This window comes from Chionomys nivalis, chromosome 2, assembly GCF_950005125.1.
Source record: "Chionomys nivalis chromosome 2, mChiNiv1.1, whole genome shotgun sequence".
NCBI lineage: Eukaryota > Metazoa > Chordata > Mammalia > Rodentia > Cricetidae > Chionomys > Chionomys nivalis.
The window spans coordinates 70,263,933-70,281,458 of NC_080087.1; the positions used below are offsets into that span (position 1 = coordinate 70,263,933).

General features: G+C 48.1%; 1 protein-coding gene across 2 annotated transcripts in view; it reads left to right on the top strand.

Moving 5' to 3' along the window:
• The window catches only part of Brsk1 (BR serine/threonine kinase 1), a 27,524-nt gene continuing 9,998 nt past the window's right edge, over window positions 1-17,526 (top strand). Inside the window, exons 1-12 of one of the 2 annotated variants that reach the window (XM_057762435.1) lie at window positions 1-498; window positions 2,041-2,135; window positions 2,250-2,335; window positions 4,020-4,160; window positions 8,459-8,575; window positions 8,664-8,697; window positions 8,782-8,850; window positions 14,750-14,896; window positions 15,374-15,405; window positions 15,841-16,011; window positions 16,741-16,838; window positions 17,258-17,417. In XM_057762435.1, coding sequence (XP_057618418.1) covers window positions 369-498; window positions 2,041-2,135; window positions 2,250-2,335; window positions 4,020-4,160; window positions 8,459-8,575; window positions 8,664-8,697; window positions 8,782-8,850; window positions 14,750-14,896; window positions 15,374-15,405; window positions 15,841-16,011; window positions 16,741-16,838; window positions 17,258-17,417 — 1,280 coding nt within the window. In that variant the 5' untranslated portion in view covers window positions 1-368. Of the gene's footprint in view, window positions 499-2,040; window positions 2,136-2,249; window positions 2,340-4,019; window positions 4,161-8,458; window positions 8,576-8,663; window positions 8,698-8,781; window positions 8,851-14,749; window positions 14,897-15,373; window positions 15,406-15,840; window positions 16,012-16,740; window positions 16,839-17,257; window positions 17,418-17,526 lie in introns of those variants that run through there. The other variant, XM_057762436.1, reaches the window with a different exon arrangement.

Genomic DNA, 17,526 nt, shown 5'->3' on the forward strand with positions numbered 1-17,526 from the left:
AGAGAGGGCGCGTGGGGGGGCGGGGGGTTCTCGGCCTGCAGCATCCGCCGGCCCCGCACTTCAGACCCCCCCTGCAGGGGGAGGCACAGGAAGGGGGGGCCGGCCAGGATCGGGCTGGGGAGGGGGGGCCGCGCAGCCCCCCCGACCATGCTGACTCCAGGGGCCTGACCCCCCCGGCAGCCCCCCCTCCCCCAGCTCTGCGGCCCACCGACTGGGGGGGCCAGCCAAGCCCCCTGGGGACCCCCGGAGAAGTGGGGAGCAACCGGGGGGGCCGGGACGGAGGTGTCGCCGGCCCCCACCGGAGGAACGGGTCTGCAGGCCGCAGGGGGGGCGGCCGGGGGACCGGTCGGGCCGGGACCAAGGGCACCATGTCGTCCGGGTCCAAGGAGGGTGGCGGGGGCTCCCCCGCCTACCACCTCCCACACCCACACCCACCCCAGCACGCCCAATATGTGGGCCCCTATCGGCTGGAGAAGACACTCGGTAAAGGACAGACAGGTGAGCCTAGAATCTAAGCGGACACCTGGGGCGGGGGCGGGGTGCAGGAGGGGGCAGAGGGCGGGACCACTGGTATTTAAAGGGCAGACCCCTGGGTCCCACATAGAAAACGGGCTTGGGTTCTGAGTTCCAAGTGTCCGCGGTGTACGGATGTAGGGAATTTGACTCTGGGACCTCGAGAGGGCAGGGGTCTGGGACTTCTGGGTCCGAAGGGTCTGGACTCCTGTGGCTCAAATAACCCAATTGGGGCAGATATTGGAGGGGCTCCAGGAGCAGTGGGGAAGCAGGCCCGTTGCGGGTGTGGGGCCCCGGCTGATTCTGCAAGCTGAGGCAGGCGGGTGCTGCAGTACAGCCGCAAGCAGGGTGGAGGTGCTGGCAGGGTGGAGGTGCGCCTATCCTGAGAGAGGCTGTTTTCTGTCCCTCTTCTCAAGCTCAAAGGGGGCCACCTGCGCTCTGGATAGCAAGCTGGAGCCTTAGGGTGTGAGGTCGACCGCATTCTCCTCATTCTGCACAGTGTGGAAACAGGATGGAGAGGCGGGCTCTAGAAAGCTCAGCTCCCAGGAGTGGCCCTGGAAAGCAGGGTTCTATTTGATTGTTGCTAAATGCTGACTGTGACCACAAGCATCTCCTGGGCAGTGGGTGGAGGTTATCTGGGAGTTGACCTCTAGTATTCCAGGCTGTAGGTCCCAGGTTCCTATGAAGCTGAGCTCCTGGCCTGAGACAGGAAAGGGAAGGCAGACTTTACATCCTGGTAGTAAGAGTGTGAAGTGTTGTTGACCTCAATTCATGAACTATGGAAGGTGGAGGGGTCGGGAGCCTGGACTCCTGGGTCTGAGGGAGAAGGGCTGGGGCCAAGACTTCTGGGTCTGAGGGTGGAGGGTTGAGATCTGGATTCCTGGGACTGGGAAGGGATTATGCATCTGAGCTCTAAGTGCTCAAGTCCTTTAGTTAAGGACTCTGAGAAATAGGCAGGGATCCCTGAATGTGTGTGTAGGGGGAGGGGATGCTTGGAATTTGCTTGCTGTTGACCATGGCAGCTATTTTTTTAAGAGGTTTTTTTTTTTTCTTTTTTAGATAATTGAAAGGTTGGGACTTGGAAGGAAGTGAGGATGGGGAGGCTTGGAAAAGAAGAAAATCTGAGAGTGTATTCTTTGCGAGATTATGGGGCTTCTGAAATCTGAAAGGCAGAGAATTCAAGGGAGTAATGGCTTGATCGAGAGAGCAAGGAGACAGATTGGGAGAAAGAAAATCTGGAAAGATGAAGTTGGGCAGACATACCAGAAGGTCAGAGAGTCAGAGTTAAAAGCAAGGGGTAGGATGAGGGTGGACAGTCCGAAGGGACAGAAGTGGACAAGGGAAATTGGAAGGGAGTGCACTTTGTAGGAATGGCAGCTGTTAGCCACCAGTTCAAATGCAGATGATTCAGGGGGGAAAAAAAGGGTAGTCAACCCAGGATGGGTGGGAGAGTGAGGGTTTGACAATTTAAGAATTGGGGAGAGAGTTAGGAGAACACCCCATATTTATTTTAAATCTAACCTCCAGGACTGGTTAAACTTGGGGTACACTGCATCACGGGTCAGAAGGTCGCCGTCAAGATCGTGAACAGAGAGAAGTTGTCAGAATCGGTGCTGATGAAGGTGCGTGCATGTGTGTGTGTGTGTGCATAAATACGTGTTTGTAGCAGGAGTGCCCTTTGGTGCTGAGGTGGGGAGGTCACACTGACCCCTTCTCTTGTGTCCCTGGCCCTTCAGGTAGAGCGGGAGATCGCCATCTTGAAGCTCATCGAACACCCGCACGTGCTCAAGCTCCATGACGTCTACGAGAACAAGAAATATTTGTAGGTATTTATAGACGCCCAACCCCTCCATCCCTCCCTCCCTATGTTATCATTCCAAAAACCAGACCTAGTGTAGCCTGTCAAAAGTCAAAGCTGGTGGGCTGGAGATGGAACTCAGTTGTAGAATGCAGGAAGCCCTGAGTTCAACCCCCAGCACTGCAGAACTGGAAGTGACAGCAGGCGGTGTAATCTCAGCTCTAGTGAGGTGAGGCAGAAGTATCAGAAGTTCAAGGTCCCTCTCCCTGTTGGGCATTGTGACCGGGTCCAGTCGCTTCCCTCGGTCACGGTCACAGGAACACCCTGTAATTCACACTCGGACCTGATGCTACTAACAGTACTGTAGGACCAGAGTGGTCCTGGGTGGAGGACAGAGGCTGAGCCTCTTGCTGCTGTCTTTCTGCTTCAGCCTCCTGAGTAAATGGGATTACCAGACTGTGCCAATTCCAGCTAACTGCCTTTCTCCCGAAGGCACTTAGGGTTAGCATTAGCCTAGTAAAGCCTGAAGGGTCCTTCTAAATTCCCATTCTGGGACATCCGAGGTCTCTCCTATCTCAGCATCACTTCCGCGGCCAGGGCTGGCCACCACAACAATGGGCCTCCTCTGAAGTCCTGAGGCAGTATCACAAAGTCCATTACCGTCCTGTTAAGATGGGGGTGAGGGTCAGCTATCTGGGCGTCGGAGAATGACTCTTTGTCCAGACTCTGGTGGCCCAGAGAACAGCTGGGCTGGACAACAAAAGAGGGGACAGACCTCTCGCTCCCCCAACCTCCCCATAGTGTAGAATGAAGCCACTCCAACAACATTCATCAGATTGATAGTACAGGTTCCCCAGACTGGAAGCAGCGTCCAGCCCCAGGTCCTCATGGGAGTTGTAGTCCTTAGGCTTCCCAGGTGTAGAAGCAAGAAGTCATTGTCTACAAAATTGATGGTTACCACTCCCGTTCCACCATCCGGGCTGAGAGAGGGCTCGTGAGAGTTTGTGCTTCACATGGGAATCTAGCCGACTAACAGCTCAGAAATCGAGTTTTTGTTTCCCAGGAGCTGATAGGAACTGGAGGTTTAATCTTCCAAAGCCTGATGGGATTTGGAGTCCCTAGAATCCAGGTGGCTGATGGGAATTGGGACTCTCTATGTCCCTGAGGCTTATGGGAAGTAGGGGGGGTTTGCTTTGTTTTTGTAGTTGTTTTTATAAACTTCATTGAATTATTGGGAGTTGTAGTTTCTCTCTGGCATACTATAATTGTTACTGCCCACGAATGAAGGAGAACTTTGGTTTTTTTCAAATCACAGACTTGTGTCAATTAGAGGATTGGCCAGGGGGTTGGGGAATGTGCTAATGGGACTAGGGTCTTTATTTCCCAGAGTTCCATGGGAATTATAATTTCTGGCGCCAATGGAGTTGCTTTATCTCCAAAAGCAACCAATAGTTTCCTTGTGACTCTATGCCACCCGGGACTAGTGGGAATTGAGTTTTGGTTTCCTAGAGACGTGTGGATATTGGAATCACTTCTCCTAGAGGCTTGTGGCAATTGGAGTCTGTTTCCCAGGAGCTCATAGCAGTTGACATTTCTTCTTTGCAGTTACTGGTGGTAAATTGGGGCTTCACCGTCTTCGGTAAAGGGAGACCAGGCCTTGGTCCTTCACATGCCCCTTCCAGCCCTCTGCCCCGTCTATGTCTTTCAGATACCTGGTTCTGGAGCATGTTTCTGGCGGTGAGCTGTTTGACTACCTGGTAAAAAAAGGTAGACTGACGCCCAAGGAGGCTCGGAAGTTCTTCCGCCAGATCGTGTCAGCGCTGGACTTCTGCCATAGCTACTCCATCTGGTGAGGGGACAGCTGCAGGGGGAGATGGCTGAGGGTGGCCCAGGAGGCAGGTTCCTGCAGCCGCATGGAGGGCTGAGCAGAAACCAGTGTGGTTAGCCCTCAACCCTAACCTTTTTTAAATTCCTGATATTGTAACTCAGACCGTATTATTTTACCCTTTGAAAAAGTGTACAGTTTCATAGTTTTAAATACACTTTCAGTCTTGTGTATGGTTGCTATGTAATTTTACAACTTTTTTTAAAATTGTGTGTGTGTGTGTGTGGTTTGGGGCTTGTGTGTGCTAGGCAAGCACTACCGTTTACCATACATCCCCAGCTTCTCCCTCCCTCCCTCCCTCCCTTCCTTCGTTTTTTTCTTTGTATGTGTGAGAAGAAACCAGGCTTCTTATAGCCCCTCTGTATGTAGACTAGCCTGCCCTCAAACTCATTGCAATCCTCCTGTCTCCACCTCCTGCACACTAAGATCACAGGTGTGCACCACCACATGCAGTTCTGTATTTGGTATTTTTTGCATTTTATTTTTTACTGGTGTGTGTGGGAGAGTGTGTACACACGTGTGCAACAGTGTGCATGCGGAGGTCAGAGGACAACTTTCAAGAGGTTGTTCTCTCTACTTTGTGGATCCTAGGGAATCAAACAGGTCATCAGGCATGGAGGCAAATGCCTTTACCCGTGAACCATCTTGCCAGCACTTCTGTCCTATTTAAAGCCAACTCAAGGTCACTAAGAGTGGATCCTATGGTTTCTTCTAGATGTTGTAAAGTGTTATCTCTTGCATTTAATCCTGGGGTCCCTTTCAAGTTAATAGTAGTATTTGATATGAGGTAAGAATTGCAGCTTGTGTTTTTGACATATGAATATCCCTGCAAAGAGACTCCTCAATGACTTCAGGCTAGACAAGATATGGTGCATGCAGCATTTAGTGTGAGGAGTACATACCTGTAATCCTAACACTCAGGAGACAGAGGCAGGAGCATCATTAAAGGTTCAATGCCAGCCTGGGCTATATAAAGAATTTTATGCCACCAAAGGCTACATAGGAAAACCCTGCTTTAGCCAGGCCATGGTGGTGCACGCCTTTAATCTCAGCACTTGGGAGGTAGAAAGAGGCAATCTCAGTGAGTTTGAAGCCAGTCTGGTCTACAAAGTGAATTCCATGGCAGGCTCCAAAGCTACAGAAAAACCCTCTTTTGCCAGGAATGGTGGCACACGCCTTCAATCCCAACACTTGGGAGGCAGAGACAGGGGGATTTCTGTGAGTTTGAGGCCAACTAGGTTACAAAGTGAGTTCCACAACAGCCAGGACAGGATTGTTATACAGAGAAACCCTTTCTCAAAACACATACACACACACACACCTTTTTTTTTTTTTTTCGAGAGACAGGGTTTCTCTGTAGCTTTGGAGCCTGTCCTGGAACTAGCTCTTGTAGACCAGGCTGGCCTCGAACTCACAGAGATCCGCCTGCTTCTGCCTCCCGAGTGCTGGGATTAAAGGCGTGCGACACCACCACCCGGCTCAAATATTGGGTTTTTTTTTTTAAAGATTTATTTATTTATTATGTATACAGTGTTCTGTCTGCACATATGTCACCAGATCTCATTATAGATGGTTGTGAGCCACCATGTGGTTCCTGGGAATTGAACTCTGGACCTCTGGAAGAGCAGGCAGTGCTCTTAACCTCTGAGCCATCTCTCCAGCCCTCTCAAATCTCGTTTTTACAGACAGAGTGGAGGTGTGTGGCTAAAAAGATTACTCAGTGGTTAGAACATGTAATGCTCGTACACAGGATCCAAGTTCAAATCCTACTACCCATATCTAAAGTCTCACAGCTGCCTTTAAAGATGGGATGCCTCTGGCTCCACCAGACACTTGCAGTCACACGTGCACACACACACGCACACACACACACACACACATTAAATCTTTTTAAAAGGCAACTAAATGCTAGTTATTAAAATTAAGTACAACACTTTTTTGAGCAGCCAGGGTACCAAGTCCTGGCAATGAAGACTATAGCCTGTAAGGGGCACTATTCAACGTATTGTGTCTGACCCACTTACTGACTGCTTCAAATAGAAACTGCAGAATTCTACAGCTCCCCTCCACACACACACCTCCACATTTGACCTCAAATCTTGAGGAGTTTGGTCCAGGAGTAGAAGGTCCTGAAAAAGGAACCAATTGCCTGCTTTGAGTGGGCAAGGTTTTTTTTTTTACATGAAGCCTATGCTGGTGATATATGCTTTTAGTCCCGTACTCAGGAGGCAGAGGCAGGTGGATCTCTGAGTTCCAGGACCGCCAGAACTGCATAAAGAGACCCTGTCGTTAAAAAATTAAAAATTAAAACATTATTTGATATGCCCACAAATAATGATAATAATAACAACAACAACAATAATAATAATAGCTGGGCATGGTGGTATATGCCTTTAATCACAGCACTTGGGAGACTAGTAGATCTGTGAGTTCAAGCCAATCTGGACTACAGAGTGACTTCCAAGACCACCAGGACTACAAAGAAAAACTCTGTTTTGAAAATAAAAACAATAAATACAATTACTTGATATGGAACTATTTTTATTTTTATATTTATTGGGGTATTAAGGAAGACCGAGTCTCTTGGTGTAGCCCGAATTGGCCTGGAACTCATATCAATCCTCCTGTCTTGGCCTCCAGAATGCTACAGTTATAAACATGGCACACCATACCTCACTGTATTTTTTTTTTCTAAGACAGGATTTCTCTCTGTAGCCCTGACTGTCCTGGAAGTCGCACTGTAGACCAGTCCGGCCTGAAACTCAGAGATCCGCCTGCTCTGCCTCCCAAATGCTGGGATTAAAGGCGTGAGCCGCCACTGCCTAGTATATATATATATATATATATATATATATATATATATATATATACATACATATATATGTATATATGTGATTTATTTATAATTTATTAGTATATAGTACTTTGCCTCCATGTATGCTTGCAGACCAGAAGAGGACACCAGATCTCATTATAGATGGTCTCATTATAGCAACCATTGGTTGCTGGGAATTGAACTCAGGACCTCTGGAAGAGCAGGCAGTGCTCTTAAACTCTCAGCCATCTCTTCAGCACCTTAGCTATATTTTTATATTTCTCTTTTTTAAAAAACATTTATTCGTTTTTGTTTGTGGGAGGGTCAAGTGGTTTGTCCCACATGTCGAGATCAGAAGACAACTTTTGGGTTCTTCGTTCATGTGGCTTCTGATTATTAGAAATATAAAAATTGGGCCAGTGAGATAGTTCAGCAGGTAATGGTCCTTGCTGTCAAGTCTGATGACCTGAGTTTGATCTCTAGAAGCCACGTGGTGTGGTGGTACATACCTCTGGAGGTAGAGACAGGTAAATCTCTGTGAGTTTCGGGGCAACATAGTGAGACCCTGCCTCAATAAATAATTTATTTAAAAATTTAATAAATAAAAAATTTATTTAAATTGGGACTGTAGAATGGCTCGGTGGTTATGAACACTGACTGCTCTTCGAGAAGACCTGGTTCCAATTTCCCGTGCTACATGGTAGCTCACAGTCATCTACAGCTCTGGTTCCAGGGGATCCAACATTTACTTTTAGGCACCAGACATTCACATGGTGCCAACACATGTATGCAGGTGAAATACTCGTGGGGGCTGTCAAGATAGCTCAGTAGGTACAAGAACTTGCAGCAGTGCAAGCCCAGTGCTTAAGAGGCAAAAACAGAAAGCTCCCTGGCATTAGCTGGGCAACTAGTCTAGCCATATTGATGAACTCCAGATATAGTGAGACCCTGTCTCAAAATGCACAGTGGAGAGCTATTGAGGAGGACCCTAGATATCAACTTCTTGCTTCCACATGCATACACATACGTATGTACACGCCATCACACAGAAAGGCATGAAGAATCAGGCATAAGTGATATATGCCTATGATCCCAATATCTGAGAGAGTAAGGCAGAAGGATTGATTCAAATTGGAGGTCTACTTAGGCCACATATCAAGACATTATGGCATGAACCTATCGCGTGCGCGTGCACACACATACACATATACACAAAGTCAGGCTTGAGGGCACATATTTGTAATTCCAGAACAGGGGAGTTAGAGGAAGGAGACCAGGCAGGATTTCAAGGCTGTCCTGGACTATATAATCACTGAGAGCTATCCTGGGCTACAAGACGCCTTGTCTTTAAAAAATCTTGGAAGTATCTCACTCTAAGAGGTGGTGAATAAGTGAGGATGGGCTTCTCTGGGGGCAGCCAAAGCTGAACTTTACCTGTTTGTCTTAGTCACAGAGACCTGAAGCCAGAGAACCTGCTGCTGGATGAGAAAAACAATATCCGGATAGCAGACTTTGGCATGGCATCCCTGCAGGTGGGGGACAGCCTCCTGGAGACCAGCTGCGGGTGAGTCTCCGGGTTCCTGGGAAGGATAAGAAGCTGGCCAGAGCTCACACCCTCACACCACTTTCTCTTTTTCCTTCTCTTCCTCCAGGTCTCCCCATTACGCATGTCCAGAGGTGATCAAGGTGAGTGAGGGGCGAGGGGAGGTTAAGGGAACAGGACAGAGTGGCAACAGAGATGCAGTTGAAATGATACCTTTTGCCTTCCAGGGAGAAAAGTATGATGGCCGCCGGGCAGACATGTGGAGCTGTGGAGTCATCCTGTTTGCCCTGCTTGTGGTAAGGCACCCTTTGCTGCTACCGCTGTATATCTGGAACAATGTCACCCACTGGAGCATAGAACCTTACATGCATCCTCACCTCTAGCGTCACCTCCAAAGGAGTGAGAGCATGTGTGTGTCCATGTGATCGCTCAAATGTTTGTAAGCATGTGTGGCTGTGTGAATATATATCTATGTGAGTGTGTGTGGTGTCTTGACATATGTAGGTTTTTGTGAGAGGGATCTGGAAAATATAGGTGTGATCTCCCAAATATGTGTGTGTGTAGGGGGTGATAATAGCATGAATTTTAATCGGTCTTAATAATAAAAACTTAGAGTCAGCTATCAAGCAGAGCAGCCAGTCACTAGAGTTCTTACCTCTACCAATGCTCAGACCAAAGGGGTGACCTTGTCCTCAGACTGCCTCTTCCGATTGTACTGAGCTCCTGTCTCGTCCTGCTTTATCTTCCTCTCTCCACACAGCCATAGGACTCCTGTCTCCACCTCCCTAGTGCTGGGATTAAAGGCCTGTGATCCAAGTGCTGGGATCACTTTTGTGTGCTCTGTTTCTCTTTTAGACTGGATCAATTTCGCATAGCCCAGGGTGGCCTTGAACTAACAGAGATCCATCTGTCCCCCAAGTCCTGAGATTAAAGGTGTGCGCCACCACTGCCTGGCCTCTTTAGTATTAGCTCTGCCCTCTGATCTTCAGGCAAGCTTTATTTGTTAAAATACAAACAAAATATCTCAAATATATGTATGTTGTGGATGAACCCATGAGTCTAAATATATGTGTGCGATCTCTCAAATATATGTGTGTATGTGTGTGGATGTATATATAGAGCAGTGGTCCTCAACATCACTAATGTTGCAAACCTTTAATATAGCTTCTCATGTTGTGGTGACCCCACCCCACCAACCATAATTTTTTTTTTTTTTGAGACAGGGTTTTTCTATAGCTTTGGCGCCTGTCCTGGCCTGGAACTCACTTTGTAGACCAGGCTGGCCTCAAACTCACAGAGATCTGTCTGTCTCTGCTGGTGTTAAAGGTGTGTACCACCACCACCCAGCAATAAAATTATTTTTGTTGCTACTTCATAACTAATTTTGCTACTGTTATGAATCATAATGTAAATATCTGTGTTTTCCAATGGTCTTAGGCTGCCTCTGTGAAAGGGTCCTTCGACTCTCCTCCTCCTCAGAAAGGGTCATGTCTCACAGGTTAAGAACTGCTGACATAGAGAGACAGGCGGTGTCTCATGTCTTCCAGGCTAGCCTTGAACTCATATATAGACAAGGATGGCTTTGAACTCCTGGTTCTCCAGCCTCCACCTCCATACCTGATTTGTGTGGTGTTAAGGATTGAACCCAGGGTTTTGCATGCTAGGCCTAGAACATTCCTCCATCCCTACTAGTCCTGTGTTTTACCTAGTGAATATCCTCAGCCGCATGACCATTTCTCCCAGAAACTTTCCAGAGCCTTGCTCTTTGCCCTCCCTCACCCACATCCCCAGGTCAGACCTTGTGGTAAGCGCTCCTCTTCCCGGCCGTGGTCAGGGTTGTCAGTATGCATTTTGTTGCATAATTTCTCAAGCCCCATCTCCTTTCCTTGTCTGTCATAAGCTCCTTGAGTCTGGGACCCATATCAGTGGCTATCATCTTTGTATATTTGTTGACTCATCTTTGAAGACCCAGCGTTGGCCTGTCATGACCCTCCTACTAATGTAGCATGAATTAATAACTATCTCAAAGCAGGCTTTCTTCTAAGCGTAGTTGTTTTTAGATTTATTTTTTATTTATGTGTGTCTGTGTATACATGTTGTCTATGGAAAGAAAATGAGTATGAGAACCTCTGGAGCTGGAATTATAGGTGGCTCTATGCCTTTTAGTGTGGGCATTGGGAACTGAACTTAGGTACTCTGGAAGTGCTCTTAACCACTGAGCCATCTTTCTAGCACCCTGAGTGTGCTGTTTGTTATTAAGACTTTCTTTTTATTTTATTTTATTTTTTTTTTTTTTGAGATAGGGTTTCACTGTGTAGGCCTGGCTGTCCTGGAACTTGCTCTATAGATCAGGCTAGCCTCAGACTCAGAGATCCATCTGCCTCTGCATCCTGAGTGCTGGCATTAAAGGCCACCATTGCCAGACTAAGATTTATTTATTTTTATTTTATGTATATGAGTGTGTTGCCTGCATGTATGTCTGCAAACTTTGTGCTTGCCTGATGCCTGTGGATGCCAGAAAAGCAGTCTAAATCCTCTGGAGCTGGAATTATGGACAATTTTGAGACACCGTGTTGATCCTGGGAACCAAACCCAGGTCCTCTGCAAGAGCAACAAGTATTCTTAACTGCTAAGCCGTCCCTCTAGACCTATTTTTTAGGTGTTTTGAGACGGTTTCATGTAATCCAGGCTGACCCCAAAGTCACTGTGTATCTTCCCTTGAACCCCTGTGCCTCCTCCCACCACCCGGGCCATGGGCGTTATCATTTAAAACCCAGCAGGAAGAGAGAGTCATACCACTCGACAGGGCTCACATGGGAAGTTAACTGGAAGAGGAGAAAGAAGGGGCAGAGAATGGCAGAAGAGAAAATGACGAGAAAGAAAGAGATGAGAGGTGGACAAAGCTCACCTTTTATAAGGGAACGTAGTGAATGCGCACAGGGGGCTCTCTCAGTGGCTGCAGCTGCTGGGCCAATCCTGTCAGGACCCCAAGGGCAGGCCAGTACAGATGCCTGAATAATAATAGTGGGGATACGGTGCTGGCAATTGAACACAGGGATTGTGTATGCTGGGCAAACTCGCTACAACGACTGGGCTGGACCTCTAGACCCACCTCTCAGTCTTTTGTCATCAAATGGGGAGAAGACACAATTCAAATCTTGGCCAAATATGCCACTCTCTTTCTGTAAGCCTCAGTCTCCTTATGGGCCCAGCATGAATAATTACAGTACCAGCAGTCCTGAAGATGTCTGTTAAAGGCAAGATCCAGTTCTGTATCCAGACAAGCAACGAAAAGCACATTAAAAACAACTTAGAGTTGCGACCAGTTGACTTTGATCAAAGGGGGCGCAGCCTTGGGTAGAAGGAACCTAGCTGGCTCTCCAGAAGCAACAGCTCACGATTCCAGTCCTCGCTAACTCACTGTTCACAGTGATTATGTACAACCGAACTTCCGAGAGTAACGAGGAGCAGCTGTGCTGTGACAGATATTCCCCATAAGATCCTTATAGCCCTTCCATAGAGGCGAGAGGAGAAGCTGAGGCCCCAGACAGAGCCAAAGGTGGGCTTTTGGACTCCAAGACCAGCAGTGAGGTGGTCTCTCCCCATCTTCTTTTCTGTCCATGCCCTTGAGATACAAGGGACAACCACTTAAGACACTTGGAAAAAAACCTGAGACACAAAATCACCTCTCCCAAGGGCCCTCCTCCAACTCCTTAGGTCAAACCAGACTCCCTTATTCTGTCCCCAATCCTGGTGATCACATCATCCCATTTAGCCCCAGTCAGCCTGGATTTTTTTCTCTTTGTTTCTCTTTTTATTCTCTTATTTTTGCTATTTTTAAATGTTTATGTATTTAGTGTGTGTGTCTGTGTGTGTGTGTGTGTGTGTGTGTGTTTATTTGTGTGTGTGTGTGTGTGTGTGTGTGTGTATCCAAGGCATGCATGAGGTCGGAGGACAACTAGCAGGAGGCAATTCTTTCCTTCACTGTGTGGGTCCCAGGGATCAAACCCTGCTGCATAGGCTTAGAAGCACATGCCTTTACCCAATGAGTCATTTCATGACCCTATTTGAGACAGGTTCTCATATATCCCAGGCTGGCCTTGACCCCATTATGTAACTGGAGACGACCTTGAACATGTATGCTCCTACCTCCTCTGGGTGCAGGGTTACAGGAGTCAACTCTGTGTCCCTGCAGAGACAGTGCCGCGGCTCATGCACAGCTTGTGTTCCCTCAACAAGCACGCTACTGCAGCCGAGCCACACTCCCAGCCATTTTATTTTTCCCTGCTTCCTTCGTTTATTTGTTTTGTGGTGGTGTTTTTTTCAAACAGGGTCTTTCTATGTAGACCATGCTGGCCTCGAACCAGAGAGACTGCTTGCCTAAATCTGCCAAATTCTGGGATTAAAAGTGTACACCCCCACACCAAGCCCTCTTTAGTTGTTTTTAGTTAGTTAGTTAGTTAGTTAGTTTGAGGCAGGGTCTCACTGGTAACCCTGGCTGGCCTAGAATTCACTATGTAAACTAGGCTGGCCTTGAACCCTCGGAGATCCAGCTGCCTATGCCACCTGAATACTAAAATTACACCACAACCAACCCTCTCATTTGTTTTATTGGTACCTATTTATTTATTATTCCTTTCTGCTGAGCCACCACACCCCAAAATCTCCTGCTTTACTCTCTTTCAGATTTGGTGTTGCTATGTAACCCACACTGGAATAAAACTCTTTATGTAGCCCAGGCTGGCCTCAAACTTGCATCAGTCCTCCTGCCTTAGCCTCTTGAGAGCTGGCACCACAAGCATGCATCACCATACCTGGCAAATACAATATGATAAGCGTGGTAGGACTTCCTACAGTACTGGGATCGAACCCAGGGACTGGTATTCGACAGGCAAACACTACTACTGAACTGTATCTTCAAATGTTCCACCTGTTCTTTTGGTTGTTTGGTTGGATGGTTGTTTTAGGGGTTTTTTGTTTTGTTTTGTGTGTGTGTTTGTTTTTTGAGACAGGGTTTCTCTATAGTCCTGACTGTTTTGGAACTCACTCTGTAGACTAGACTGACCTCTAACTCACAGACATCTGCCTGCCTCTACCTCCCAAGTGCTGGGATTAAAGATGTGTGCCACCACTGCCCAGTTGTTCCACCTGTCTTTTGTTGTTTTATTTGTTCATTTGTTTGAGTCAGAGTCTCACTATGTAGCCCAGGCTGGCCTCAGGCTCTCAGCAGTGTTTTAGAGACACACTTCCCCCTTGCAAATCTCTGTGTCACTTACGTATTACACACTGGACAGCCCTTGCCAAATTGCTGAGCTTCTTGTGTCTTAATTTCCCAATCAAAAGTGAGAATTATGGGCTGGAGAGGTGGTTTAGTAGCTAAGAGCTACTTACAGAGAACATGAGTTCAATTTCCCACACCCACATCAGGCAGCTCACAACTGTGTGTAGCTCCAGCTCCAAGGGATCTGGCTTCCAAAGCACCTGTAAACACGTGGCACACACACACACACACACACACACACACACACACACAGATATACCTAAATAAAGTTATTTTTTTTCAAGTGAGAATTATTTTGGTTTTGAGGTACATTTTTCTTTTGTTTCTGGTTTTTGTGTGTGTGTGGTTTTTGTTTGTAGCCGTGTGTTATGTCACCCAAACTTGCCCTGAATTCACAATGTGGCTGACCACTACCTCCCAAATTCTGAGACTGTAGTCATGAGCAACTACACTGGTGCTGGGAATCGAACCCAGGACTTCTTGAATGTTAGGCAAGCATTCCACCAACTGAACTACATCTCCAGCTTTGTAGGCGAGGCTATTAAGCGTGTCCTCCCCGGGGGCCTCTTGTGTCCATGGTGACGGTGAGATATATGAATGCATCGTTAGTGCTTGGAACCTCACCTGGCCAATCTTGAGCTCCTCCTAAGGCAGTGGTTCTCAACCTTCCTAATGCTGTGACCCTTAAATGCAGCTTCTTGTGTTACGGTGACCCCCAACATAAAATTATTACATTGCTACTTCATAACTATAATTTTGCTATTTTTATGAATCATAGTGTAAATATCTGTGTTTTCCGAAGGTCTTAGATAACCCCTGTGAAAGAATTGTTTGATTCCCCCCACAAAGTGTTCGTGACCCATACATAGGTTGAGAACCACTGACCTAAGGGGTCTTGATAATGTCTTGCACAGGGGGCACTGCCCTTCGATGACGACAACCTGCGCCAGCTGCTGGAGAAGGTGAAACGCGGGGTCTTCCACATGCCGCACTTCATCCCTCCGGACTGCCAGAGCCTCCTGAGGGGGATGATTGAAGTGGAGCCAGAAAAAAGGCTCAGCGTGAGTTGGTAGGGACTGGCAGAAGAGGAATGGTGCATGAGGTGCCGGAATTACCAAGGGAGTCATGGGACCAGTTTCTGGAGCACACCTGTAAATTCGTAGATGGTTGAGTTCAATACTTAAGCTACAAGATCAAGGTCCAGCCAAACTTATAAACTAGAGAGAAAGCGGTCCAAGGTTGAACCAGGGAGTTCCGGGCCTTGAGGATGGCTTATGTTCGGATTAGCAGAGGTTGGAAAGGCTGGCACTACACATGCGGAAAACTGCCACCCCGGGTCTAATAATGGTCAGTCTATAGGCGCACAATACAATACGCTTTACTTCAACCAGAGGAAAACATGATATGTCATCCTGCCTCTGGTTGGGGAGGTCAGGGACCCCCCCCCCAGAGTCAGCTCTAATCAGTTTTATTTAATTGCTCACCTTCTGTGTGTACATGACCTAATTTCTGCTTCTCTGTGACCCACCGCTTCACAGCTGGAGCAAATTCAGAAACATCCCTGGTATCTGTGAGTAAGAGGGAATTGAAGTTGGGTAGGTAGGGCATTGGGGCCAGAACAGAGGTGGACAGTGGGATGCCGTGTTCCTGATGGGTGAAGCAGGATGGGAGTAACTAAGTCTCAGACTTATGAGTCCTGGCAGAAGAGGACAAAGCTGAAGAGGGTTGGACCAGGGGGAGGGGTGGGTTAGGGTGGGGAAGCTCGAGGTCCTCAGGGTCAGAGAGAGAACTAGGGTCTGGACCCCCTGGGTCTGAAGGAGGAAGACTGGGGTCTGAACTTCTGGTCTGAGGGGGGAGAGCTAAATCTTGATTTTCTGGGTCCAAGGAAGTCAAGCTGGTGACCCAGGTCCTGGGAGGAGTAGCCTGGGCATGGGACCTAAGCCTAGGATGATAAAGGTTATATTGCTAATGCTGGTTTCTACAAAGCGTTTCTGCACCTTTCCAGGGGCGGGAAACACGAACCAGACCCTTGCCTGGAGCCAGCCCCAGGCCGCAGGGTAGCCATGCGGAGCTTGCCTTCCAATGGAGAGCTGGACCCTGACGTTCTGGAGAGCATGGCTTCTCTGGGATGCTTCAGAGACCGCGAGCGGCTGCACCGAGAACTGCGAAGCGAGGAGTAAGAGCTCCCAAGCTCCTTTCACGGGCACCCCACTTCACCCTTTGAGTGGGTTGTGGCAGTTCTCTATACTGCCTGCAGGGGGTGTACCATGTCCAGATTTAGGGGACCGACAGACTAGAGCAAGCCTTAGAGCTGGTGTGCACCCAGGAACAGTTGTAACCTGGAGAGGAATGCAGGCATGGATGATGTCTGTGTTATGTAGAACTTAATATGTACTTAGTAAGTGCCCCAGGGCTAGCTACTGTTACTGTTGTGATGTGCATTGATCATAGAAAGACAACTGTGCTGAGCTGTAAGAAAATGGCATTCTGGATTAGAGAAGAGAAATAGGACCTGAACACCTGGGTCTGAGAGAGGAGGCCTTGGACTTGAAGGATTGTGGTGGGAGGGGTGGGGTCTGGACTTGAACCCTTGGATCTGGGGACAGATCTACTAGGTTGCCTGAGCTCAAGGAACCACAGGACCCAAATTTCCTAATTTTACATGCATTTTTTTTCCCCATTACATTTATTTACATATGGGAGGAGGGGTGGTGCCAAGGCACATTTGTGAAGAGCAGAGGATAACTGGCAGGAGCTCAATTCTTTCTTTCCACCACGTGGGTCCCAGGGAGCCAACTCAGGCCAATCAGACTTTAGTGGCAGCACCTTCATTCATCTCTCCAGCCCTGGGCACTGATTTCTGACCTCAGTCCTTCCTTAACTGCCTCCCTCTTTCCTGTCTCAGAGAAAACCAAGAAAAGATGATCTATTACTTGCTTTTGGATCGGAAAGAGCGGTATCCGAGCTGCGAAGACCAGGACCTGCCTCCACGGAATGATGTTGGTGAGAAGGCAGATTGGGCATTCAGATCCCAGGATTCCCAAGGGAGGAGGATGCTATAGGCCCTGGGAGTTTATGTTTAGACAGCTAGATATTTTTGAGAACCTTGCTCTGCTCTGGGCCTCAGTTTATCCGTGTGTTTGCTTTTGTTGTTGTTGTTTGTTTGTTTGTTTTGTTTGTTTTGTTTTTCAAGACAGGGTTTCTCTGTGTAGCTTTGTGACCTGTCCTGGAGCTCACTTTGTAGACCAGGCTGGCCTCGAACTCACAGAGATCCATCCACCTGCCTATGCCTCCCAAGTGCTGGGATTAAAGGCGTGCACCACCACCGCCCAGCTCCCCATCAGTTTACAAGGCAGTGTGTATGTGGTGTATACAGCTGAGCAAATTTACCTACTGAGGGGTTTGATGCTCTCTCCCTTCAGACCCACCTCGGAAGCGTGTGGATTCTCCCATGCTGAGCAGACATGGGAAGCGGAGGCCGGAGCGGAAGTCCATGGAAGTCCTGAGCATCACAGATGCTGGGAGTGGTGGTTCCCCAGTGCCTACCAGACGGGCCTTGGAAATGGCCCAGCACAGTCAGAGGTGAGAGCCTGTCCCCTCTGGAAGGATCTTCAGCCCCAGAAAATAAAGGGAGCAGAGCATTCTAGACCCTGCTCAACCTCAAGTGTTCTCCATGCCCAGGACAAATCAC